Source organism: Lynx canadensis, chromosome D2 (genome assembly GCF_007474595.2).
Source record: "Lynx canadensis isolate LIC74 chromosome D2, mLynCan4.pri.v2, whole genome shotgun sequence".
Classification (NCBI taxonomy): domain Eukaryota; kingdom Metazoa; phylum Chordata; class Mammalia; order Carnivora; family Felidae; genus Lynx; species Lynx canadensis.
The window spans coordinates 9,260,820-9,288,639 of NC_044313.2; the positions used below are offsets into that span (position 1 = coordinate 9,260,820).

The 27,820-nt window shown below is 52.5% G+C and overlaps 1 protein-coding gene across 1 annotated transcript in view; it reads right to left on the minus strand.

The window, feature by feature from the left end:
* The window catches only part of LOC115527700 (deleted in malignant brain tumors 1 protein), a 55,105-nt gene that overhangs the window by 12,505 nt on the left and 14,780 nt on the right, over positions 1 to 27,820 (minus strand). Inside the window, exons 7-25 of the mRNA XM_032595304.1 lie at positions 27,149 to 27,170; positions 26,622 to 26,661; positions 26,090 to 26,413; positions 23,247 to 23,570; positions 22,406 to 22,435; positions 21,764 to 21,790; positions 18,865 to 19,188; positions 16,022 to 16,345; positions 15,181 to 15,210; positions 14,539 to 14,565; positions 11,613 to 11,936; positions 8,772 to 9,095; positions 8,002 to 8,031; positions 4,200 to 4,523; positions 3,722 to 3,748; positions 3,111 to 3,143; positions 1,449 to 1,602; positions 963 to 1,165; positions 237 to 557 (exon numbers count right to left, since the gene is read on the minus strand). Of these exons, the coding sequence (XP_032451195.1) occupies positions 237 to 557; positions 963 to 1,165; positions 1,449 to 1,602; positions 3,111 to 3,143; positions 3,722 to 3,748; positions 4,200 to 4,523; positions 8,002 to 8,031; positions 8,772 to 9,095; positions 11,613 to 11,936; positions 14,539 to 14,565; positions 15,181 to 15,210; positions 16,022 to 16,345; positions 18,865 to 19,188; positions 21,764 to 21,790; positions 22,406 to 22,435; positions 23,247 to 23,570; positions 26,090 to 26,413; positions 26,622 to 26,661; positions 27,149 to 27,170 (3,212 nt within the window). The remainder of the gene's footprint in view (positions 1 to 236; positions 558 to 962; positions 1,166 to 1,448; positions 1,603 to 3,110; positions 3,144 to 3,721; positions 3,749 to 4,199; positions 4,524 to 8,001; positions 8,032 to 8,771; positions 9,096 to 11,612; positions 11,937 to 14,538; positions 14,566 to 15,180; positions 15,211 to 16,021; positions 16,346 to 18,864; positions 19,189 to 21,763; positions 21,791 to 22,405; positions 22,436 to 23,246; positions 23,571 to 26,089; positions 26,414 to 26,621; positions 26,662 to 27,148; positions 27,171 to 27,820) is intronic.

Here is a 27,820-nt window from a genome sequence, read left to right on the forward strand (position 1 = left end):
TGCACCCCAGCTGTGTGTTCAGCGTGATGGCTCTGGGGCCCAGAAACCCACCGGAGACACAGTGGCCCCTGCATGGTCTCCTGGAGTGGGAAGGCCAAGGGCATAAGCTGACAAGCTCTGGTCTGCCTCCACTTCCAGAACTGGGCCACAAATACCATCAGCCAACGGCCCTTAGCTGTCACTCTGTAGCAGGTCAGAGGTGAGAGGGGCCTTCCATGAATGATGTCATGTGGTACCTGAGCAAATGACTCCAGCATCTTCCCGGTGGGCACAGTCATGGGAGAACCAGCCTCGGTTCCGGCACTGCCAGAGAGTAGATTCTGTCCCCGAGCACACCACATCGTCCAGGGTGATGGGACCAGAGCCGGGCCCAAAATGGGCATTTCCCAGGGCTGACACTGCATATCCACACCGCAGCTGTCTGCAGACCACTTGGGCATCCTGAATGTCCCAGGAGTCATCACAAACCGTTCCCCATATGCCATTGTGGTAAATTTCCACACGCCCGGCACAGGCACCGTAGGAGGAATTTGAACTGACTAATCTCAGGCTGGCATCTGAAAGACACATGGCATAAGAAATGATGGCCACTCCCACAACAGACCTCAAAGGCCAAATAACCCATGGGCCTTTCTCACTCCTAAAGTCACCAGGCGGCTGATCAGGGTACAGACGTCTCCAAGATCAAGCTGGAAGGGGCTCAGACCCTCTCACCCTCCAGATGGGAACATGTTGGTTCACAGTAAGGTCAGTCACCAGGTCTCCAGGGAATTTCGTGGCAAACCCAAGACCAGGCTGTGTCTCCCATTCCCTACATCTCTTAGCCTTCGTTTACCAGTCAACTGTGAGACAAGGAGGAGGGATGTTTGATTTCATGTGGGAACCACGATACCCAGAAGCAGGGTCCACATAAACACACTGAGCCTCCAAGGTCAGGTTGATCAGGTTTAGTGTGAACGCACCTCGAGGAAAGGAGTTATACCAAGCAGAAAAGCCGGTGCTTTGGATACTGATGTCACTTCGAAATCGAACGGTCATTCGGTTGTAAGAAGAGGTGAATATTTGCCTGGTGCCATTACAAATTTTCCCCAGCAAGTTACTGCTGTTCAGCGGTCCATCAGAGATTTCGACATAATCGAAATTGCAATTGCTGTTCACCTCCAGCCTGTATGAAAAAGTGGATTCATGTCAACATTGAAATCTCTATCACTCCTGTATTTTACAGATAGTTTGGACTTTCACGGGCAACGTTACTGAATCTAAAATATTCTTTGAGCTGTTCCTCAATCAGATTAAAAGAATTCCCAATGTTGCCGGACGCTTCATGGTAGGATCAGAGCAATGTGACATGTGGTCCATTGCATCTGAGAGTGTAAAGCATCTCAGCCCCGCACACAGCCCAAACCGTGGAGGACCATCCTTTGCCAGAGGACCTGGCTGTTACTCACTGCAGACTGTTGAATCCCAGATTTATGCGATAGCCGGGGTTCACTTCTATTTCCCAGACACACTCAGCATTGTTGGGGTAGTATCCAGGGTAAGATGGGCTGAAAAATGTCCCGCTGGCATTGAATAAGAAGCCACCACAATTTGAAGAGGGTCCTATAGAGGAGGGAGAGGGACACACCAACATGGCAGGTTTCAGGTGTGTTACAACAAGCAATTGTCTTTTGGGTACGAGTCCTCTGACCTTAGAACATGACTCAGTTTTTCCTCTCTTGGGCCTGGTCCTGGGCTGCCTCACATTAGGGACCTTGATCTGAGGATCTACCTCCCCCAAAGGGCCTAGAAAAGTGACTCTCTGTCCAGAGGTGACCCAAGCTTCAGAGAGAGCATGAGTCACCTTGAAGCAAAAATGCCAAGAAAGCAACAAAGTGATGATTGTCATTGTTCAGGGGATTACAAGGATAACGCTGGCTGAGTGGGAGTGTTGGCCCATGGAGAGCGCTGTGTAAAGAAACTTATTCCCTAGGGTCTCCTGCCAGTTGACAAGAAGCAGTGTAAAGTGGGGTCGAAAGTAGGGTTTCTGCCACAGAAGGCCTGGGCTTGCAGCTTGACTCTGCCGTTATCAGCTCCATGATCTTGAGCAAGTCACTTAACCTCTCTGCCTCAGCTTCCTTATCTGAGAACTGGGAGTGATCATAACATCTGTCTCATCAGATTCTTAGGAGTATTAAATGAGACAATACGTGAAAACTCTCAGAGCATTTCCTGGCACATAAGAAGCACCCAACAGTATTAGCTATTACTATTTAGCAGAGAATGACAAATAGTATTTAGCATTCAAACTTTCGTTGGCCAGTCTAATAGGCCATTTAAAAATATTTAGATACTCAGGTGCCTGGGTGGCTCAGTCAGTTAAGTGTCCGACTCTAGATTCCGGCTCAGATCTTGATCTCACAGTTTGTGGGATCAAGTCACGCATTGGGCACTGCACTGACAGTGTAGAGCCCACTTGGGATTCTCGCTCTCTCTCTTTTCCTTTCCTGCTTGTGCACTCTCTCTCTCAAAAAAATATATATTCTACATCAAGGATCATTCATAATAATGAAGAAATATAAATAGCAATTGGGGATTAGTTAAATAATTCGTGACCATAACTGTGTAATGAAATACAATGCAGGCATTAAAACAATGGAAAGAGAATATTCGATGACATAAACAAGTGGCCATATAATTTTTCAAGAGTGATGGAAAGCTACTGAACAATAGCCATATCACAAGGGAAAACTGGTACAAACATGGTTATTTGTGAAATTACCCATTTATCATCTCCCTTCTCTCAAAGCTTTGGAGAGCCTCCAAGAAATAAAAGCCTTTAAGTCTATTCCTTGAAGAATCACTTATTTCATTTCCTTAAAGGAAGGGGAAATAGATCTCCTTATGAAAACAAAAATCATCTCCCTGGCAGGGGGGACGTAAGGGCTGAGGGTGTGGAAGGTAGATGCAGGCTGTGTGTGTGGTTTGGATGCGGTGTGCGGTGGGGCAGACCTAGGGAGGCTATGTGTGCACGTTGAACTGGGCTGTTCATTTACAGGCATCTCCTGCCTGGACAGCCAAGCCTGGGGATGAGAACACCATGCGCTCAGGTGGAAGAACGTGATACTTACTCCCAGTGGTTGTAGTATGTGGGTACCACCAATCTAGAAAGAAAATGAAATGCTTTTAGGTTTAAATTCCACGGTCATTCATTTGGTAGAGAAAGCTCAATTCTTTTGCTTAATAAAGGGCTTCTCAGAGCCCAGACATTTCTCATTTACACTGCGAATGGTTGGGGTGGGCTAGTGTGTGTAACACTTCCCCACACACATGGCACCAAATATTTTTGCAGTAGGGCAAGGCACACTTTGCAGATTGCTCTCTCGATGTGAAGGGATTCTTGAAAACAGACAAGCACTTATACAAGTTGTACTGGGTCGTGTTTCTCAAATGATCACGGTTCTGACTCGAACAATTATTTCATCTGAAATGACCAGAGGGTCCCAAACCTCTTCCACAGCAGCCTCTCTGAACAAGCGCTGGCCGCAGAGAGTGGCAGGGGCCTCAGAAGGGCCCTCAGGCTAAGCTAAGTAAGAACTAAGGTCCTGGGGACTCAGCTGGTCACTGCAACATATCCCAGAGTCCTCAAAGAGAAGAGCCTGGTCTTCTCCTCCTATTTCTAGAAATATTAGAGGAGAATTCAGGAGAGGGGCCCACACTGTGCAGAGATGTGCCTACTCACCTGGGGTAGTAGAGGTGCTCTGGGAGGCTGTGAGAAAAGAAAATACCTTATCAGTCTCTGTGAAGGACATTCCGGAAGAAGCCACTCAGGATTCTGAGAAACAGAATTGCTGAGTGCCTGTCCCGTTTATCACTAAGAAAGACTTTCTAGGAGTGGTGCAGAGGAGCTGAATGGTAAATGAAAAGCTTCGAGGCAGGTCTCCACAAAAAAAGTGTTGCAAGAATTTGTTCTTACAACCTTTATGCACATTAATATGTGGCTCTGCTCTATGGCCCCAGCTAGAGAAGATGTTCCAGTCCTCCCACAAAATTCAAGGACACCAGGGATGATTGGTCATGCAGTGTCTTTCAAGATATGAAGGAAACTGCCTGCCATTAGAGAACTTCAGAAAGATTAAGAGACCTGTGAGAGAAAAGAGTTTTTTTTTCTAGAGAAAATTACAAATAATAAATACAGTCCCAATTTTGTGAAGACCAACCTAAGCAGATGACACCGGCATCCTCCCCATGGCCACAGTTGTGCGAGTTCCAGCCGTTGTGGGGGCAGCGCCACAGGTAGGACTCTTGCCCGGAGCAGCGCACGTCGTCCAGGACAATGGGCCCTGAGCCCTGACCAAAGCGGGCACTTCCCGGGGCCGACACGGCCCAGCCACAGCCCAGCTGCCTGCACACCACGTTGGCGTCATTGGTGTCCCAGTCGTCGTCACACACGGTGCCCCAGGAGCCTCGGTACAGGACCTCCACGCGGCCCTGACACCGGTCACCTCCATTCACCAGCCTCAGAGCCAAACCTGATTCATTCCCTAGCAGGAGACAGAAAAATTATCTTCTTTTTTGTTACTGTAGGAAGAGTTCCTGAGGTCTGAGTGGATAAGACTTACTACAGGGACCGTGACTTCTGGGATCAGGTTAAGGTTGCCCAGCAACAGGACTCCCTGAAGCTTGCTCATCATTATTCATCATCCAGGGGCTACTTTAGGTGCCCTTGAGTGTCAGATGACTTATGTACGTTCACTGATTGGTTGCCCACAATGTCATCGTTTCAATTGCTGACCCAGGTCATGGGATACAGGGGCGATGGTGAAAGCCAGCAGCATGACCTAGTACCTCAGCAACCAACCAAGCACTTACTTCAAACCCAGAGATCCTACCCAGCCGCCACCAAGGAGATGTCTTAGGACCTAGTATTTGGAGTGTCTACCTTTACCTGACTGTCCTATATATCATGGACCCTACCTCTGGGCCTGAGGCTTCTTCTGAAGGTTCCTTTACTGCTGACCACTAACTCATGTCACCCTCAAGCCCGAAGGTTGTACTGAATCTTTAACAGTCCATGAACCCTCTGAATATCATGACAGTGAGCAGGAGTAACTATCACTGATTCCTAGCTGTGCATACTTAGAGCTGCCCAGGCCTGTGGGTGGCAGAAAAGAAACAAAACATGGTAGCATTAGGCCTGCTGGCAGGAAGGGTATCTGCCAGATTCAGCACGAGACCAGACATCATGATTCCTCAGGCTCACCTGGACCCTGCCCTCACTATCCCGTGAGATGTGCTTTGGCACTGACCATGGTGTGGTCCTCAGGCCTTCAGGCATTTATAAAATGGGGGCCATGCTCTCCAAGCAGATGGACACATGCAGCAAGCACATGAAAGAAATGCCCAATTCTCTAGCCATTAGGAAAATACAAATCCTAACCACAGAAAGATAGCAACTCCTGCCCACAAGGATGACTACAATAAAGGACCAGAAGAAGTCTGAGGATGTAGAAAAAGCAAAACCCTTAGATGCTGCTACTCCTACCCAAAATTGGTGCTGCTTCTGTGTTAAACAGTTCAGTACTTCCACAAAAAGTAAACATAAAATTATCATTTGACCCAACCATTCCACACCTAGATATACACACAAAAGGTCTGGAAACAGGTGTTCAAACAAGAAAATTGTACACAGAAGTACATGGAAATACTACTCAAAATACTCAAAGGGAGAAACAATCAACATGCCCTTCAACAAATGAATGGATAGAAAAAAGGATAGGGATGCATCCTGACAATGCATACATGCACCACGATGGTGAACCATGACAGAGTCTACTGCCTGAAAAAAGCCAGTCACACAAGGCCATGTATTGGCTGATTCCATTCATATGAAATGTCCAGAATGAACAAATCCATTGGCACAGAGGTGATGACCAGGCTATAAAGGGGCTTGGGATGTGAATGGTTAAAGACATGGGATTTCCAACAGAGGTGATGAAAAATTCTGGAACTAGATAGTGTGATGGTTGTACAACTTGGTGAGCACCCTAAAAAGCTCAGGATTCTACACTTTAAATTGATAAGTTTTGTGGTAGATATAGCCCAGAGACCCAAAGAGCAGAAAAACAAAAATTATTTGGCCATCTACTATAGTCTTGAGTCACAGAACCCATAATCAGAGTTTACTGCAGAATTAAAATGAGCAGGAGCTGAGACTCCTGCTGTCCCTATGGAAGACGAGCTACCAGAGTCTAGGGGAAATCCAGGCGCTCTAAGTTGCCCCATAGACACTGTACTGTCAGCACAGAACTGGACCCTATGCTAGAGGCCAACTCCAGAGCAAAGTGCAATGTGGGCTGACACCCCAGGGAGAGGCAATGCTCTGTTCCGGGCTACACAAGCATGGACAGCATTCAGGAGAGACTACCCGGCAGAGGGGAAAGCTGCAACAGAGGAGGTCTTTCTTCATGTCAGAAATCTCTTGCCCTGAACTTTAAGTACAGAAACCATCCTTCCTATTGTATAAACCAGTGAAGACTTCGTTCCATAAGGCTTAAGTAGAGCATAGTATCACATCCAGTCCCTCTCTCCTGAGGAACAGGAAAGTGGGCATGGGGACCCTGACCAGGCTATCAGAGCACATGGACATGGTTCTGGTGACTTATCTACTGCCAAGAAGGTGCTCAAGTCCTTCGAAGACATGTCACCAGAGATATGTGGACAAATGGAGTCTTTCACCTTGTGGCATAGAGACCAAGGGCTGGCAACTGCCCCCCACATGTAGAAAGCACCCAGGGTGAAGCCATGCACATAAGAAAGTAAAAGTAAGGGGGCATCTGGGTGACTCAGTTGGTTAAGCAACCAACTTAGACTCAGGTCACAATCTCACAGTTTGTGGGTTTGAGCCCCGTGTCGGGTTCTGTGCTAACAGCTAAGAGCCTGGAGCCTGCTTCAGATTCTGTGTTTCCCTCTCTCTCTGCCCCTCCTCCACTCACACTCTGTCTTTCTGTCTCTCAAAAAAAAAAAGTAAAACATAAAAAAGTGCAAGTAAGAAAAACAATGGGGGGAAGACAGTGCTGTAACTTTTACATCCAGTTTTCCTGAGCTAGAGCTTGCACTACTGTCCTCAATATGTGAGCCATTGACTCTCTACTAGCATAAAGAGGCTGAGCTAGTTTCCTATCACTTGTAAACAAGAGTGCCCTGACTAGTAGCTCCCACAAAGCGTGGGTGGTGGAAATCATAATTCTTGTGAGGAAAGGAAAACCCCACACTGGACAGGGTGGGGGCAACAGAGGCTGAACCCAACATTCAGAAATGTCACCAATGCCAGTTGATTAATTTGTTTCATGTTTGCTGGTTTGACAGGATCCAGGATGCTTACCATAGAAAGAAGTCGTATACCACCAATCTGGAAAAAAAAAAAAAAAAAAAAAAAAAACAAAGCACAGTCAGAAAGGAGGGGGATAGGATCAAGGTTAGCTAAGTGACCAGTAAGTAGAATCAAGGACAGTGGGGTCTCAGGAGTTCAGCTGGATGAAGTAGAATGTGGCCTCTGTGGAGAGCCTACCACGAGCCAAACTCCTGCCCTCGAATGTTCACGACAATGGCAACAAGGTGGTACAATCTGCAATAACAACTGCCATGCACTCCTGACAGAATGTTCTTAGGAAAGGCATTCTTTTGGGAAGGCTCCATGTGGGATAATGACATGAAATACCTATTTTCCCATCCCTGTAGAATTTGGTCCAGACGATGCTTTCAGACACAAATGACCACGGAAGAGAACATTGCCACCAAAAGCATAGAGTGAAGATTGTGCAGTTAGAGTGCACTTATGCCACTGAGCCAGAAAGGAAAATCGATTGTGGATTCAACCAGAACTGTCTACAGGATGGAGAGTGATAAGGGAAGGTCCAGGAGTCAGAAAGATGCCACAGTCCTATTTGTAGCTATAACTTGGGCCTAGGACAGGAGGAAGGTGAGAGAGATGGGTAAGAGTCAAGAGGCAGCAGAACTCACCTGGTCTGATCGTGGGCTGGGACTGGGCAGCTGTGAAGAGACAACAGCACATGAGAAGGGTGCACAAACCTAGCACAACTGGATGCAGAGGGGAAGGAACTAAGCAGGTAGACACCTTGGAAGTGAGTCCCCAGCAATGGAGGTGGGTCATGTAATATCCACACCCTGGAGGATGCCCGACTTCACAGGGCCAGGCAAACACAGAACATGATTTCCCAGGTCAAGGTGCTTGGCTCCATGTATACAAGCGGTGACAAAGTTGACACAAAACCAATCAACTGCCTTGAGCTTTGAGTGGCTCACGATGGCAGCAAGACAGAGGAATACAACTACCCCAAAATGCATGTCAATCTTTCAGGCTTAAACAGCGGTCATGACAAGGTACATCTGGAATCACAGTTCCCGAGGGGGACATACACTGGGACTAAGGACCCCAAACCTGGAGCAGGAGTAGGAACACATATGCTGGTCTGCAACCCAGATCACAGGATGCCCATGAGAGAACTCCAGCAGGCGGGTCTTTCGTCGCCAGCTACAGTGTTGCAGGAGGCAGTGAATGGCATCACGGGGACTTGGGGTTAGGCACTTGTCCTAATTTATCATCTAGACAAATGGCAGCCTGACCAAAACTGACACTGGCACTGGAGTAGAGTTGAGGAGACATGAGGAAGACAGGGAGGGTATAAGTAGCTTCCAAGGATCTGATCAGGACAGGACGTCTCTCTTCGCTACACAAAAGCAAGAGAAACTCCCAACGACAAGAGGCTCACCTGAACAGATGGCACTGGCGTCCTCACTATGGCCACAGTTGTGCGAGTTCCAGCCGTTGTGGGGGCAGCGCCACAGGTAGGACTCTTGCCCGGAGCAGCGCACGTCGTCCAGGACAATGGGCCCTGAGCCCTGACCAAAGCGGGCACTTCCCGGGGCCGACACGGCCCGGCCACAGCCCAGCTGCCTGCACACCACGTTGGCGTCATTGATGTCCCAGTCGTCGTCACACACGGTGCCCCAGGAGCCTTGGTACAGGACTTCCACGCGGCCCTGACACCGGTCGCCTCCATTCGCCAGCCTCAGGGACAAACCTGCCTCGTTCCCTAGCAAGACAAAGAACAAAACCCACTGTCCATGTCTATCTTCTGGCCAAAGGCTTAAGGCTTGGTCCAGACTCAAAAGCGTGCTCACGGCCAGTCTTCCCCGGGCATCGTTCCCTTTCGAACATGCCAAGAGCTTAATCTTCAGCCCATGCACCCTGAGAGCTGAGACACCTAGACAGACCTGTCCAAAGGATGCCACGATGCAGGAAAGGACGCTATGACGCAATGCATGTGAGTAGGAACACAACCCCCATCCACGCTGGGCACGCTCACGAGGGCATCTTCCAGCCATCGCTGTCAGGCCGAGACCACTGCCCTGTTGGGCAGCTTGTTGGCTTCTGTAGGGTCCTGCCTGGGTTCGGGCAGAGCCCCAGGACCTGCTGGCAACGTGGCAAGAAAGGTGGAATACTAGCACATGGGCCCCCTTCTTCCCAAGGCTACGCTCCACGGCCTGCGAGCCATGAGAGAGGTCTCAGGAGATTGGACAGACCTCCAAGCATTACATTAACCTCCTGCAGAACGGTCAGCACTGAACATCGATCCCACTGGAGTCAGGGGGCTATCCGCATAGCGTCAGACCTGGGATCTGAGAGTCACCTCTTTCTGCTACCAAACACACACAGAGGGGCAAAGAGAGCAAAGACACACCCCGAGTCTCCTCCTGTGACTTCCATAACCAAACTTTATGGAGAAGGAGAGTGAGCCAGGGACTTGGGTACGAATATTTACTCCTTGTTGGTCTTACAGGTGGGTAGACAGGGGGGCCAGGTACCCAGAAGTCGTGACAGAGGGAAGAGCGAGACGTAGACATCTCAGGAAGGAGTCTTCGAAAAGAGTGTGTGGCGGGCCTCTTGACCACTGACACCTGCAATTGTCACCTTGCTGCACAGGCCTGCTGCTCGGCCAGCCCTGTTGGGATGAAGGCTCTGCAGGAGGACCACCGGGTCCGTCCACACCCATCTCGAAACCTGGCATGTCATTGTCTCCCTCAGAGGGCCTTTGCGTCCTACCCACCCAGAGGTATGCATGCCTGAGTGGTGCTGGGTCAACCTGAAATGAGTCAGATATCCCAGTGCCTGTAACACACCATCACTGGTTACACGTTCACCCCCAGGGCACTGTTCATCTGCTTTCGATGGATGCACGGGACACAGATGAATCTGAGGGCGTTCCAAACAGCGAGCGATGGAGAGAATCCAGCATGCTCTGAGGTCCCTTCAGGAGAAGGGCAGTGGTCATCCGTGTCCCTTGTTCCACCCAACGTGTCGGCCCAGATTGCATTACAGCTGAAATCCAAACACAGAGGCCAGTTCCCTGAACCTGCACGCAGCTGTCTCCTGGGACAGCCTGAAACAACTAGATGAAACCTCCTGGGCTGATGGCCAGACGGGCCTCTTAGAGCTCCAGGTCTCTTTAAGAACCGCTGTGGTGACTAACTGACAAGCAGAAACACGGGATACCCATAATTTCGACCACGAGCGGTGCTTCTCCCTGAGCGCTGAGAAGAAGGATGGGAACCATGAAAAGAGACATTCCCAGTGGGGTCACCTGAGACTCACCCGGGCAAACTGTAGATTGGGGTGAACAGCTGTAATAGAAAAAACCTCAAGGCAGACACAAAAGCACACAGGTGCTCCAACTGGATCAAAGGTTGAAGAAATCAGCCTAATCTCACAAGCAGATGACTCCACGTGTCCTTGGGCAGACACAGCAAGGGCCCTCCATGAATCTCTCAGTCCTCTGGGAGCCCCACCCTATGTGGGGCCCCACTGCCATTGCTTGCCTTGCTGGGCCTGAGGACTGGCTTTCCGGCAGACGGAATGCCACCAGCAGGCCCACGAACACCCTCAGAACCACTGCATCCATGCCACGTGGCAACAGCTAGAATGGGTTGGACAGTTATGCTACGAAGATCCCAAGCCTCTCATCCCAGGTGCCATGCGCTCAGCCTTGACAAGGTTTCACAGGCTTTCTGCAGGGGGCCAAGCTCAGGCCCCGGGGTCCTAGGTGGCTCATCAGTGTTCCATGTACCACTCACCAGCCATTCCCTACCTCGATCCCCTTCTCCACCACTATCACTGTCGCCCCAGATGCGCCATCTAGACTGCAATCCTGCTCTCTAGGTTGGCTTCATGGAGGACCCAGAAGCAGAGGGCCACAAAGGAGTGAAGGTGGCTCATCTTTCAACCACATTCCCAAAAGGTGCGCCTTGAGACAAGGGCCCTAGGAAATCAGGTGTGGACTCAGCAGATGATCCAGCTGACAAGCAGGGGGTCATTTTGCCTGCCCACCGAATGGTGAATGCACCTTGTCACCCACAGTGTCACTGATAATCCCAAGCAATTTCTGTCCACAGAAACAGGGCAGCTGCCCCTGTGGTCCACCTCGGTGGCACTCCAGGGGACAGCTGCGCCCAGGAGACCTAGAGACACAGATATCCAGGAGAGGTCGGGTGGGGACCCTGGAGAAAGGAGTGTGTCGGTTCTCAGTATTTGCCATGAGAGTTTTGAAGTTCACCTGAGCAGATGACACTGGCGTCCTCCCCATGGCGACAGTTGTGCGAGTTCCAGCCGTTGTGGGGGCAGCGCCACAGGTAGGACTCTTGCCCGGAGCAGCGCACGTCGTCCAGGACAATGGGCCCTGAGCCCTCACCAAAGCGGGCACTTCCCGGGGCCGACACGGCCCGGCCACAGCCCAGCTGCCTGCACACCACGTCGGCGTCATTGGTGTCCCAGCTGTCGTCACACACGGTGCCCCAGGAGCCTCGGTACAGGACCTCCACGCGGCCCTGACACTGGTCACTTCCATTCACCAGCCTCAGGGACAAACCTGTTTCGTTCCCTAGCAGGAGACAGGAAAATTATCTTTCTCTTCCTCCCTGGAGGAAAAGCCCTGGAGGTCTCAGTGGACAAGAATTACTTCAGGGACCATGACTCCTGCATGCAGGTTAAGGTTGCCCAGCACAGGACTCTCTGAAGCTTGCTCGCCATTATTCATCATTGAGGGGCTATTCAGATACCCTGGAGGGTCATGAGGTTTACGCATGTGCACAGTTTGGTGGCCCACAATGTCAGCATTGGGATTGCTGACTGGTCATGGGAAGCAGGGGCGAAGGGTGAAAGCCAGCCGCGTGCCTCCCTACCTCGATGACCAACCCAAGCGCCTACATCAAGCCCAGAGTTCCTACCCAGCCACCATCAAGAAACTGTCCTAGACCTAGTGCTTGCAGACTCCACCTTCCCCTGACCGTCCTATATCATGCGCCCTACTACTGGGCCTGAGGGTTCTTGTGAAGGCTCCCTTATGCTGACCACTGACTCGTGTCGCTCTTAAGCCCCGAGCTTGTACTCAATCTGACACAGTCCGTGAGCCCTCTGAATATCCTACCAGTGGGCAGGACTAACGATCACTGACTCTGAGCTGTGCACACCTACAGCAGCCCGGACCTGTGGGTGGCAGAAAAGAAACACAACATGGCAGCATCAGGTCTGCCGGCAGGAAGGTCATTTGCCAGGTTCAGCACGACAGCACACCTCATGAGTGATCGGGCTCACCAGCCCTTTGCACCCTGTGAGCTGGGCTGGGGCGTGACCACTGTCTGGTTCTCATTCTTTCAGGCATGCGTTCAATGAGACCTCTGGTCTCCAAAGAAGATGGACACACGCAACAAACCCATGAGAAGACGACCGCTTCCGCAGCCGTTAGGAAACGGCAAATCCTATCCACAGAGAGATGACTATAATCAAAGTGACAGAAGAAGTCGTGTCGTTGAGGATGTAGACAAAGCACAACTTCCAGACACTGCTAATGGCACCCTACGTTGGTGTGGCCACTGTGGCAAACAGTTCAGTGCTTCCACAAGTAAGAAACATAACGTCATCACTTGACCCACACATTCCACCCCTAGGTATATACCCAGGACATCTGTAAACAGCTGTTCAAATATCAAAATTGTACACAGCAGTCATGGAAAGGCTATTCAAATGAGTCAACGATAAAATTAATCGACATGGCCTTCAACCGATGAATGGTTTAAAAAAAAAAAAAGGCTAGGGATTCATGGGGCCACTGTGTACGTGTGCCATCATGGTGAACCTTGAGAGAGTCTGCCATTGAAAGAAGCCAGCCACAAAAGGCCACATAAGCACGAATCCATTCATACGAAAATGCCAGAGTAAATAAATGCATATTGATAGAAGGCAGACAGGTGATGACCAGAGAGAAATGGGATTGGGTGTGAATGGTAACGGCATGGAATCTTCATCAGGGGCACGAACAATTCTGGAAGTAGATACTGTGATGGTGGCACCGCGCTGACTATCCTAAAAACTCCGCACTCTAGACCTTAGGCTGGAGAATTGTGGGGTAGCGGTTATGCCCAGAGACCCAAAGAGCACAAAGCAAGCACTATTTGGCCATTGGCTACAGTCCTGAGTCACACAGACCATCATCCCCATCCTACTGTAGGACTGAAGCAGGAGCAGACACCCCTACGGTCCCTACGGAAGACGAGCTACCAGGCTCTGGGGGCAATCCAGGCCCTCTCAGTTGCTCCACGGACACTGCACTGTCAGCACAGAACTGGACCCGAAACCGGAGGCCAGCTCCAGAGTAGAGCGCGACATGGCCTGACACCCCTGGGAGAGGCAAGCCTCTGTGCCTGGACTGGGCAAATGTGGGCAGCATTCAGCAGAGAGCACTTGGGACAGAACAAAGCTCTGACAGGGAAGAGCCTCTTTCGGTCGGAAACCGCTTGCCTTGAGTTGTAGGTACAGACGCCATCGGTCCTATGAAGTCAAGTGGCCAAGACCCCTGTCCATGAGGGTCAAGGAGGCCCTAGTATCACATCTTGTCCCTGTCTCCTGAGGAATAGGACGGAGGCCATGGGGACCCTGACCCGGGAATCAGAGCCCATGCACATGGTTCCGGTGACTCATCTCTTCCCAAGCAGGTATCAGAGGCCTCCCAGCACATGTCAGCTAGAGAATGGGTGACAAACAGAGTCCTTCTCCTGGTGGCATGGGGACCTGGCGCTGGCATCGGCCCCTCATGTGCACAAAGCACAGCCATCGTGGCCCGAGCACATAAGAGAAAACGGTGCTAAGACAAACACTGTGAGCAGCCGGTCCTGGGACTTGTACATCCCGTTGTTCCTGAAGCTAGACCCACCCACCACTAATGTCCTCATTTGGGAGACACTGACTCTCTCCCAGCATAAGACCGGTGGAGCTGGGTTCCGGTCACTTGCGAACAAAAGCATCCTGACTAGTAGATCCCACAACCGGTAGGTGGCAGGAAATCATAATTCTTGTGGGGAAACAGAACGCCCCACACTGACTACGGTGGTTAGGGCGGAAGCCGAACCCACATTTAGGAATTTCACCCACGCCAGTTGGTTATGGTGTTGATGATAATATTTCGGCAGGAAATCAAGGCTGCTTACCGTAGGAAGGACTTGTATACCACCAATCTGGAGAGACAGGGAGAGAGACAGAAACAAAAAGTAGAATTAGAAAGGAGGTGGAGTCAATCCAGGTTGGCTCGAGTGACTATTAGGTGGGGCCAATGGTGGTGGTATCTGAGGAGTTCTGCCGGATAGAGGAGAAAGGGGTCTCTGCTAAGAGCCTGCCAAGAGCCAAAATCCCACAGTCGAACGTCCACCACAACGGCAACAAGGTGGTGCCAGGTACAACGGTAACTGCCGTGCTATCGTGACACTGTTGTTGGGAAATGCATCGCGTAGGCTCCACGTGGGGAGTAGGACGTGAAAACATCTCTATTCTCCCAACACATGGAGCGTTTGGTCCAGACAATGCAATCCAGCAGAAATGATCCCGAGACAGCCTGTCTGTCACCTAAAGTCTTAGTGAGGACTGTGTACCCAGAGGACTCTTATTTCACTGAGCCAGTAAGGACAGTCCGTGTGTTGTCAGCTCAACTGGAAGTGTCTACATAACTGAGAGGGACCAGGGAAGGCCCAGGAGAGAGAAAAGCTCCAGAGTCCCCCTTAGAAGTAAAGTTTGGGGCCAGGGCTGGCTTACAAGAGGAGACAGATGCTCAGGAGTCAAGAGGCAGCAGAACTCACCTGGTGTGGTCGTGGGCTGGGACTGGGCAGCTGTGAAGAGACAAGAGCACGTGAGACACCGCACAGAGCTGCCCCAACCGGACGCAAGGGGGAAGGATCTGAGCGGGTCAGATGCCATCGATGCTGGTCCCCAGCCACGGAGGGTAGGGCCCGTGACATCCACACCCTGGAAGGACGACCCTCTTCAAAGGGCCAGGCACACCAAGAACATGATTTCCCATGTCAAGGTGAGGGGCTCCATGGCTACGAGTGGTGAGCGAGTTGACACAAACCCAACGTGTGCCTTGGGCTTTCAGCTGCTCACCATGGCAGCAACACCGAGGAGTCCATCCCCCGCCAACATGCCACGGCTGATCTTTCAGGCCTAGGCAGGGCTCATGACAAGGTTTGTCTGGCAGTCATTGCAGAAGAAGCTGGCCCATCGCACCACAGACCCGCCGCACGGACCGGGCGTCACCCCTCCAGCGGGGGACAGGCAGTCAGGGGCTCAGGACCCCAAACCCGCGGCGGCCGTAGCCACACACATACAGGTTGGTCTGCAATCCTAGCCCTGGGATCCCCGCGAGAGACCCCCATTCAGCAGGCTGATCACTCGCCGCCACCTGCACTGTTGCAGGAGGGCCAGTAACGGCTTCGCGGGGACTGGCAGTTTGGCACCTGTCCTACTTGACCATCTCCGCACCTGGCAGCCTGACAAACACTGACACTGACACTGGAGGAGAGTAGAGGAGTCGTGAGGAAGACAAGGATGGTATAAAGAGCTTCCAACGATCTGATCATGACATGACGTCTTTCTTCCCTACCCGACAGCAAGAGAAACTCCCAACGACAGGAGGCTCACCTGAACAGATGACACTGGCGTCCTCCCCATGGGCACAGTTGTGTAAGGTCCAGCCGTTGTGGGGACAGCGCCACAGGTAGGACTCTTGCCCGGAGCAGCGCACATCGTCCAGGACAATGGACCCTGAGCCCTGACCAAAGCGGGCACTTCCCGGGGCCGACACGGCCCAGCCACAGCCCAGCTGCCTGCACACCACGTTGGCGTCATTGATGTCCCAGTCGTCGTCACACACGGTGCCCCAGGAGCCTTGGTACAGGACTTCCACGCGGCCCTGACACCGGTCACCTCCATTCACCAGCCTCAGGGACAAACCTGCCTCGTTCCCTAGCAAGACAAAGAACAAAACCCACTGTCCATGTCTATCTTCTGGCCAAAGGCTTAAGGCTTGGTCCAGACTCAAAAGCTTGCTCACAGACAGTCTTCCCCGGGCATCGTTCCCCTTCGAACATGCCACGAGCTTAATCTTCAGCCCATGCACCCTAAGAGCTGAGACACCTAGACAGACCTGTCCAAAGGATGCCACGATGCAGGAAAGGACGCTATGACGCAATGCATGTGAGTAGGAACACAACCCCCATCCACGCTGGGCACGCTCACCAGGGCATCTTCCAGCCATCGCTGTCAGGCAGAGACCACTGCCCTGTTGGGCAGCTTGTTGGCTTCTGTAGGGTGCTGCCTGGGTTCAGGCAGAGCCCAGACTGCCCTGCAACTTGGCAACAAAAGGTGGAATACTAGCACATGGGCCCCCTTCTTCCCAAGGCTATGCTCCACGGACAGGGAGCCATGAGAGAGGTCTCAGGAGATTGGACAGACCTCCAAGCATTACATTAACCTCCTGAAGAATGGTTTGCACTGAACATCGATGCCACTGGGGTCAGGAGGCCAGCCCCATAGCATCAGACCTGGGATCTGAGAGTCACCTCTTTCTGCTACCAAACACACACAGAGGGGCAAAGAGAGCAAAGACACACCCCGAGTCTCCTCCTGTGACTTCCATAACCAAACTTTATGGAGAAGGAGAGTGAGCCAGGGACTTGGGTACGAATATTTACTCCTTGTTGGTCTTACAGGTGGGTAGACAGGGGGGCCAGGTACCCAGAAGTCGTGACAGAGGGAAGAGCGAGAGGTAGACATCTTGGGAAGGAGTCTTCGAAAAGAGTGTGTGGCGGGCCTCTTGACCACTGACACCTGCAATTGTCACCTTGCTGCACAGGCCTGCTGCTCGGCCAGCCCTGTTGGGATGAAGGCTCTGCAGGAGGACCACCGGGTCCGTCCACACCCATCTCGAAACCTGGCATGTCATTGTCTCCCTCAGAGGGCCTTTGCATCCTACCCACCCAGAGGTGCATGCCTGAGTGGTGCTGGGTCAACCTGAAATGAGTCAGATATCCCAGTGCCTGTAACACACCATCACTGGTTACACGTTCACCCCCAGGGCACTGTTCATCTGCTTTCGATGGATGCACGGGACACAGATGAATCTGAGGGCGTTCCAAACAGCGAGCGATGGAGAGAATCCAGCATGCTCTGAGGTCCCTTCAGGAGAAGGGCAGTGGTCATCCGTGTCCCTTGTTCCACCCAACGTGTCGGCCCAGATTGCATTACAGCTGAAATCCAAACACAGAGGCCAGTTCCCTGAACCTGCACGCAGCTGTCTCCTGGGACAGCCTGAAACAACTAGATGAAACCTCCTGGGCTGATGGCCAGACGGGCCTCTTAGAGCTCCAGGTCTCTTTAAGAACCGCTGTGGTGACTAACTGGCAAGCAGAAACACGGGATACCCATAATTTCGACCACGAATAGTGCTTCCCCCCAAGTGGTGAGAAGAAAGATGGGAACGATGAAAAGAGACATTCCCAGTGGGGTCACCTGAGACTCACCTGGGTGAAGTGTAGATTGGGGTGAACAGCTGTAATAGAAAAAACCTCAAGGCAGACACAAAAGCACACAGGTGCTCCAACTGGATCAAAGGTTGAAGAAATCAGCCTAATCTCACAAGCAGATGACTCCACGTGTCCTTGGGCAGACACAGCAAGGGCCCTCCATGAATCTCTCAGTCCTCTGGGAGCCTACCCTATGTCCCACTGCCATTGCTTGCCTTGCTGGGCCTGAGGACTGGCTTTCCGGCAGATGGAATGCCACCAGCAGGCCCACGAACACCCTCAGAACCACTGCATCCATGCCACGTGGAAACAGCTAGAATGGGTGGAACAGTTATGCTAGGAAATCCCAATCCTCCCATCCCAGTTGCTAAGTGCTCTGCCTTGTCAAGGCTTCACAGGCTTTCTGAAGGGGGCCAAGCTCAGGCTCCAGGGTCCTAGGTGGCTCATTAGTGTTCCATGTACCACTCACCAGCCATTGCCTACATCGATCCCCTTCTCCACTACTATCACTGTCACCCCAGATGGGCAATCTAGACTGCAATTCTGTTCTCTAGGTTGCCTTCATGGAGGACCCAGAAGCATAGGACCACAAATGAGTGAAGGTGGCTCATCTTTCAACCACATTCCCAAAAGGTGCGCCTTGAGACAAGGGCCCTAGGAAATCAGGTGTGGACTCAGCAGATGATCCAGCTGACAAGCAGGGGGTCATTTTGCCTGCCCACCGAATGGTGAATGCACCTTGTCACCCACAGCATCACCGATAAGCCCAAGAAATTTCTGTCCACAGAAAGAGGGCAGCTGCCCCTGCGGGCCACCTCTGTGGCCCGTCAGGGATCAGCTGCGCCCAAGAGCCCTACAGACACAGATATCCAGGAGAGGTCAGGTGGGGACCTTGCAGGAAGGAGCATTTTGGTTCTCGGCAATTGCCATTAGAGGGGGACTAAGAGTATTGAGGTTCACCTGAGCAGATGACACTGGCGTCCTCCCCATGGCGACAGTTGTGCGAGTTCCAGCCGTTGTGGGGGCAGCGCCACAGGTAGGACTCTTGCCCGGAGCAGCGCACGTCATCCAGGACAATGGGCCCTGAGCCCTCACCAAAGCGGGCACCTCCTGGGGCAGACATGGCCTGGCCACAGCCCAGCTGCCTGCATACCACGTCAGCGTCATTGGTGTCCCAGTCGTCATCACACACGGTGCCCCAGGAGCCTTGGTACAGGACTTCCACGCGGCCCTGACACTGGGCACCTCCATTCACCAGCCTCAGGGACAAACCTGTCTCGTTCCCTAGCAGGAGACAGGAAAATTATCTTTCTCTTCCTCCCTGGAGGAAAAGCCCTGGAGGTCTCAGTGGACAAGAATTGCTTCAGAGACCATGACTTCTGCATGCAGGTTAAGGTTGCCCAGCACAGGACTCTCTGAAGCTTGCTCACCATTATTCATCATTGAGGGGCTATTCAGATACCCTGGAGGGTCATGAGGTTTACGCATGTGCACAGTTTGGTGGCCCACAATGTCAGCATTGGGATTGCTGACTGGTCATGGGAAGCAGGGGCGAAGGGTGAAAGCCAGCCGCGTGCCTCCCTACCTCGATGCCAACCCAAGCGCCTACATCAAGCCCAGAGTTCCTACCCAGCCACCATCAAGAAACTGTCCTAGACCTAGTGCTTGCAGACTCCACCTTCCCCTGGCCGTCCTATATCGTGCGCCCTACTACTGGGCCTGAGGGTTCTTGTGAAGGCTCCCTTATGCTGACCACTGACTCGTGTCGCTCTTAAGCCCTGAGCTTGTACTCAATCTGAAACAGTCCGTGAGCCCTCTGAATATCCTACCAGTGGGCAGGACTAACGATCACTGACTCTGAGCTGTGCACACCTACAGCAGCCCGGACCTGTGGGTGGCAGAAAAGAAACACAACATGGCAGCATCAGGTCTGCCGGCAGGAAGGTCATTTGCCAGGTTCAGCACGACAGCACACCTCATGAGTGATCGGGCTCACCAGCCCTTTGCACCCTGTGAGCTGGGCTGGGGCGTGACCATTGTCTGGTTCTCATTCTTTCAGGCATGCGTTCAATGAGACCTCTGGTCTCCAAAGAAGATGGACACACGCAACAAACCCATGAGAAGACGACCGCTTCCGCAGCCGTTAGGAAACGGCAAATCCTATCCACAGAGAGATGACTACAATCAAAGTGACAGAAGAAGTCGTGTCGTTGAGGATGTAGACAAAGCACAACTTCCAGACACTGCTAATGGCACCCTACGTTGGTGTGGCCACTTTGGCAAACAGTTCAGTGCTTCCACAAGTAAGAAACATAACGTCATCACTTGACCCACACATTCCACCCCTAGGTATATACCCAGGACATCTGTAAACAGCTGTTCAAATATCAAAATTGTACACAGCAGTCATGGAAAGGCTATTCAAATGAGTCAACGATAAAATTAATCGACATGGCCTTCAACCGATGAATGGTTTAAAAAAAAAAAAGGCTAGGGATTCATGGGGCCACTGTGTACGTGTGCCATCATGGTGAACCTTGAGAGAGTCTGCCATTGAAAGAAGCCAGCCACAAAAGGCCACATAAGCACGAATCCATTCATACGAAAATGCCAGAGTAAATAAATGCATATTGATAGAAGGCAGACAGGTGATGACCAGAGAGAAATGGGATTGGGTGTGAATGGTAACGGCATGGAATCTTCATCAGGGGCACGGACAATTCTGGAAGTAGATACTGTGATGGTGGCACCGCGCCGACTATCCTAAAAACTCCGCACTCTAGACCTTAGGCTGGAGAATTGTGGGGTAGCGGTTATGCCCAGAGACCCAAAGAGCACAAAGCAAGCACTATTTGGCCATTGGCTACAGTCCTGAGTCACACAGACCATCATCCCCATCCTACTGTAGGACTGAAGCAGGAGCAGACACCCCTACGGTCCCTACGGAAGACGAGCTACCAGGCTCTGGGGGCAATCCAGGCCCTCTCAGTTGCTCCACGGACACTGCACTGTCAGCACAGAACTGGACCCGAAACCGGAGGCCAGCTCCAGAGTAGAGCGCGACATGGCCTGACACCCTGGGAGAGGCAAGCCTCTGTGCCTGGACTGGGCAAATGTGGGCAGCATTCAGCAGAGAGCACTTGGGACAGAACAAAGCTCTGACAGGGAAGAGCCTCTTTCGGTCAGAAACCGCTTGCCTTGAGTTGTAGGTACAGACACCATCGGTCCTATGAAGTCAAGTGGCCAAGACCCCTGTCCATGAGGGTCAAGGAGGCCCTAGTATCACATCTTGTCCCTGTCTCCTGAGGAATAGGACGGAGGCCATGGGGACCCTGACCCGGGAATCAGAGCCCATGCACATGGTTCCGGCGACTCATCTCTTCCCAAGCAGGTATCAGAGGCCTCCCAACACATGTCAGCCAGAGAATGGGTGACAAACAGAGTCCTTCTCCTGGTGGCATGGGGACCTGGCGCTGGCATCGGCCCCTCATGTGCACAAAGCACAGCCATAGTGAGCCCGAGCACATAAGAGAAAACGGTGCTAAGACAAACACTGTGAGCAGCCGGTCCTGGGACTTGTACATCCCGTTGTTCCTGAAGCTAGACCCACCCACCACTAATGTCCTCATTATGGGAGACACTGACTCTCTCCTAGCCTAAGACAGGTGGAGCTGGGTTCCGGTCACTGATCCCACAACCGGTAGGTGGCAGGAAATCATAATTCTTGTGGGGAAACAGAACGCCCCACACTGACTACGGTGGTTAGGGCGGAAGCCGAACCCACATTTAGCAATTTCACCCACGCCAGTTGGTTATGGTGTTGATGATAATATTTCGGCAGGAAATCAAGGCTGCTTACCGTAGGAAGGACTTGTATACCACCAATCTGGAGAGACAGGGAGAGAGACAGAAACAAAAAGTAGAATTAGAAAGGAGGTGGAGTCAATCCAGGTTGGCTCGAGTGACTATTAGGTGGGGCCAATGGTGGTGGTATCTGAGGAGTTCTGCCGGATAGAGGAGAAAGGGGTCTCTGCTAAGAGCCTGCCAAGAGCCAAAATCCCACAGTCGAACGTCCACCACAACGGCAACAAGGTGGTGCCAGGTACAACGGTAACTGCCGTGCTATCGTGACACTGTTGTTGGGAAATGCATCGCGTAGGCTCCACGTGGGGAGTAGGACGTGAAAACATCTCTATTCTCCCAACACATGGAGCGTTTGGTCCAGACAATGCAATCCAGCAGAAATGATCCCGAGACAGCCTGTCTGTCACCTAAAGTCTTAGTGAGGACTGTGTACCCAGAGGATTCTTATTTCACTGAGCCAGTAAGGACAGTCCGTGTGTTGTCAGCTCAACTGGAAGTGTCTACATAACTGAGAGGGACCAGGGAAGGCCCAGGAGAGAGAAAAGCTCCAGAGTCCCCCTTAGAAGTAAAGTTTGGGGCCAGGGCTGGCTTACAAGAGGAGACAGATGCTCAGGAGTCAAGAGGCAGCAGAACTCACCTGGTGTGGTCGTGGGCTGGGACTGGGCAGCTGTGAAGAGACAAGAGCACGTGAGACACCGCACAGAGCTGCCCCAACCGGACGCAAGGGGGAAGGATCTGAGCGGGTCAGATGCCATCGATGCTGGTCCCCAGCCACGGAGGGTAGGGCCCGTGACATCCACACCCTGGAAGGACGACCCTCTTCAAAGGGCCAGGCACACCAAGAACATGATTTCCCATGTCAAGGTGAGGGGCTCCATGGCTACGAGTGGTGAGCGAGTTGACACAAACCCAACGTGTGCCTTGGGCTTTCAGCTGCTCACCATGGCAGCAACACCGAGGAGTCCATCCCCCGCCAACATGCCACGGCTGATCTTTCAGGCCTAGGCAGGGCTCATGACAAGGTTTGTCTGGCAGTCATTGCAGAAGAAGCTGGCCCATCGCACCACAGACCCGCCGCACGGACCGGGCGTCACCCCTCCAGCGGGGGACAGGCAGTCAGGGGCTCAGGACCCCAAACCCGCGGCGGCCGTAGCCACACACATACAGGTTGGTCTGCAATCCTAGCCCTGGGATCCCCGCGAGAGACCCCCATTCAGCAGGCTGATCACTCGCCGCCACCTGCACTGTTGCAGGAGGGCCAGTAACGGCTTCGCGGGGACTGGCAGTTTGGCACCTGTCCTACTTGACCATCTCCGCACCTGGCAGCCTGACAAACACTGACACTGACACTGGAGGAGAGTAGAGGAGTCGTGAGGAAGACAAGGATGGTATAAAGAGCTTCCAACGATCTGATCATGACATGACGTCTTTCTTCCCTACCCGACAGCAAGAGAAACTCCCAACGACAAGAGGCTCACCTGAACAGATGACACTGGCGTCCTCCCCATGGGCACAGTTGTGTAAGGTCCAGCCGTTGTGGGGACAGCGCCACAGGTAGGACTCTTGCCCGGAGCAGCGCACATCGTCCAGGACAATGGACCCTGAGCCCTGACCAAAGCGGGCACTTCCCGGGGCCGACACGGCCCAGCCACAGCCCAGCTGCCTGCACACCACGTTGGCGTCATTGATGTCCCAGTCGTCGTCACACACGGTGCCCCAGGAGCCTTGGTACAGGACTTCCACGCGGCCCTGACACCGGTCACCTCCATTCACCAGCCTCAGGGACAAACCTGCCTCGTTCCCTAGCAAGACAAAGAACAAAACCCACTGTCCATGTCTATCTTCTGGCCAAAGGCTTAAGGCTTGGTCCAGACTCAAAAGCTTGCTCACAGACAGTCTTCCCCGGGCATCGTTCCCCTTCGAACATGCCACGAGCTTAATCTTCAGCCCATGCACCCTAAGAGCTGAGACACCTAGACAGACCTGTCCAAAGGATGCCACGATGCAGGAAAGGACGCTATGACGCAATGCATGTGAGTAGGAACACAACCCCCATCCACGCTGGGCACGCTCACCAGGGCATCTTCCAGCCATCGCTGTCAGGCAGAGACCACTGCCCTGTTGGGCAGCTTGTTGGCTTCTGTAGGGTGCTGCCTGGGTTCAGGCAGAGCCCAGACTGCCCTGCAACTTGGCAACAAAAGGTGGAATACTAGCACATGGGCCCCCTTCTTCCCAAGGCTATGCTCCACGGACAGGGAGCCATGAGAGAGGTCTCAGGAGATTGGACAGACCTCCAAGCATTACATTAACCTCCTGAAGAATGGTTTGCACTGAACATCGATGCCACTGGGGTCAGGAGGCCAGCCCCATAGCATCAGACCTGGGATCTGAGAGTCACCTCTTTCTGCTACCAAACACACACAGAGGGGCAAAGAGAGCAAAGACACACCCCGAGTCTCCTCCTGTGACTTCCATAACCAAACTTTATGGAGAAGGAGAGTGAGCCAGGGACTTGGGTACGAATATTTACTCCTTGTTGGTCTTACAGGTGGGTAGACAGGGGGGCCAGGTACCCAGAAGTCGTGACAGAGGGAAGAGCGAGAGGTAGACATCTTGGGAAGGAGTCTTCGAAAAGAGTGTGTGGCGGGCCTCTTGACCACTGACACCTGCAATTGTCACCTTGCTGCACAGGCCTGCTGCTCGGCCAGCCCTGTTGGGATGAAGGCTCTGCAGGAGGACCACCGGGTCCGTCCACACCCATCTCGAAACCTGGCATGTCATTGTCTCCCTCAGAGGGCCTTTGCATCCTACCCACCCAGAGGTGCATGCCTGAGTGGTGCTGGGTCAACCTGAAATGAGTCAGATATCCCAGTGCCTGTAACACACCATCACTGGTTACACGTTCACCCCCAGGGCACTGTTCATCTGCTTTCGATGGATGCACGGGACACAGATGAATCTGAGGGCGTTCCAAACAGCGAGCGATGGAGAGAATCCAGCATGCTCTGAGGTCCCTTCAGGAGAAGGGCAGTGGTCATCCGTGTCCCTTGTTCCACCCAACGTGTCGGCCCAGATTGCATTACAGCTGAAATCCAAACACAGAGGCCAGTTCCCTGAACCTGCACGCAGCTGTCTCCTGGGACAGCCTGAAACAACTAGATGAAACCTCCTGGGCTGATGGCCAGACGGGCCTCTTAGAGCTCCAGGTCTCTTTAAGAACCGCTGTGGTGACTAACTGGCAAGCAGAAACACGGGATACCCATAATTTCGACCACGAATAGTGCTTCCCCCCAAGTGGTGAGAAGAAAGATGGGAACGATGAAAAGAGACATTCCCAGTGGGGTCACCTGAGACTCACCTGGGTGAAGTGTAGATTGGGGTGAACAGCTGTAATAGAAAAAACCTCAAGGCAGACACAAAAGCACACAGGTGCTCCAACTGGATCAAAGGTTGAAGAAATCAGCCTAATCTCACAAGCAGATGACTCCACGTGTCCTTGGGCAGACACAGCAAGGGCCCTCCATGAATCTCTCAGTCCTCTGGGAGCCTACCCTATGTCCCACTGCCATTGCTTGCCTTGCTGGGCCTGAGGACTGGCTTTCCGGCAGATGGAATGCCACCAGCAGGCCCACGAACACCCTCAGAACCACTGCATCCATGCCACGTGGAAACAGCTAGAATGGGTGGAACAGTTATGCTAGGAAATCCCAATCCTCCCATCCCAGTTGCTAAGTGCTCTGCCTTGTCAAGGCTTCACAGGCTTTCTGAAGGGGGCCAAGCTCAGGCTCCAGGGTCCTAGGTGGCTCATTAGTGTTCCATGTACCACTCACCAGCCATTGCCTACATCGATCCCCTTCTCCACTACTATCACTGTCACCCCAGATGGGCAATCTAGACTGCAATTCTGTTCTCTAGGTTGCCTTCATGGAGGACCCAGAAGCATAGGACCACAAATGAGTGAAGGTGGCTCATCTTTCAACCACATTCCCAAAAGGTGCGCCTTGAGACAAGGGCCCTAGGAAATCAGGTGTGGACTCAGCAGATGATCCAGCTGACAAGCAGGGGGTCATTTTGCCTGCCCACCGAATGGTGAATGCACCTTGTCACCCACAGCATCACCGATAAGCCCAAGAAATTTCTGTCCACAGAAAGAGGGCAGCTGCCCCTGCGGGCCACCTCTGTGGCCCGTCAGGGATCAGCTGCGCCCAAGAGCCCTACAGACACAGATATCCAGGAGAGGTCAGGTGGGGACCTTGCAGGAAGGAGCATTTTGGTTCTCGGCAATTGCCATTAGAGGGGGACTAAGAGTATTGAGGTTCACCTGAGCAGATGACACTGGCGTCCTCCCCATGGCGACAGTTGTGCGAGTTCCAGCCGTTGTGGGGGCAGCGCCACAGGTAGGACTCTTGCCCGGAGCAGCGCACGTCATCCAGGACAATGGGCCCTGAGCCCTCACCAAAGCGGGCACCTCCTGGGGCAGACATGGCCTGGCCACAGCCCAGCTGCCTGCATACCACGTCAGCGTCATTGGTGTCCCAGTCGTCATCACACACGGTGCCCCAGGAGCCTTGGTACAGGACTTCCACGCGGCCCTGACACTGGGCACCTCCATTCACCAGCCTCAGGGACAAACCTGTCTCGTTCCCTAGCAGGAGACAGGAAAATTATCTTTCTCTTCCTCCCTGGAGGAAAAGCCCTGGAGGTCTCAGTGGACAAGAATTACTTCAGGGACCATGACTTCTGCATGCAGGTTAAGGTTGCCCAGCACAGGACTCTCTGAAGCTTGCTCGCCATTATTCATCATTGAGGGGCTATTCAGATACCCTGGAGGGTCATGAGGTTTACGCATGTGCACAGTTTGGTGGCCCACAATGTCAGCATTGGGATTGCTGACTGGTCATGGGAAGCAGGGGCGAAGGGTGAAAGCCAGCCGCGTGCCTCCCTACCTCGATGACCAACCCAAGCGCCTACATCAAGCCCAGAGTTCCTACCCAGCCACCATCAAGAAACTGTCCTAGACCTAGTGCTTGCAGACTCCACCTTCCCCTGGCCGTCCTATATCGTGCGCCCTACTACTGGGCCTGAGGGTTCTTGTGAAGGCTCCCTTATGCTGACCACTGACTCGTGTCGCTCTTAAGCCCCGAGCTTGTACTCAATCTGACACAGTCCGTGAGCCCTCTGAATATCCTACCAGTGGGCAGGACTAACGATCACTGACTCTGAGCTGTGCACACCTACAGCAGCCCGGACCTGTGGGTGGCAGAAAAGAAACACAACATGGCAGCATCAGGTCTGCCGGCAGGAAGGTCATTTGCCAGGTTCAGTATGACAGCACACCTCATGAGTGATCGGGCTCACCAGCCCTTTGCACCCTGTGAGCTGGGCTGGGGCATGACCATTGTCTGGTTCTCATTCTTTCAGGCATGCGTTCAATGAGACCTCTGGTCTCCAAAGAAGATGGACACACGCAACAAACCCATGAGAAGACGACCGCTTCCGCAGCCGTTAGGAAACGGCAAATCCTATCCACAGAGAGATGACTACAATCAAAGTGACAGAAGAAGTCGTGTCGTTGAGGATGTAGACAAAGCACAACTTCCAGACACTGCTAATGGCACCCTACGTTGGTGTGGCCACTGTGGCAAACAGTTCAGTGCTTCCACAAGTAAGAAACATAACGTCATCACTTGACCCACACATTCCACCCCTAGGTATATACCCAGGAGATCTGTAAACAGCTGTTCAAATATCAAAATTGTACACAGCAGTCATGGAAAGGCTATTCAAATGAGTCAACGATACAATTAATCGACATGGCCTTCAACCGATGAATGGTTTAAAAAAAAAAAAAAGGCTAGGGATTCATGGGGCCACTGTGTACGTGTGCCATCATGGTGAACCTTGAGAGAGTCTGCCATTGAAAGAAGCCAGCCACAAAAGGCCACATAAGCACGAATCCATTCATACGAAAATGCCAGAGTAAATAAATGCATATTGATAGAAGGCAGACAGGTGATGACCAGAGAGAAATGGGATTGGGTGTGAATGGTAA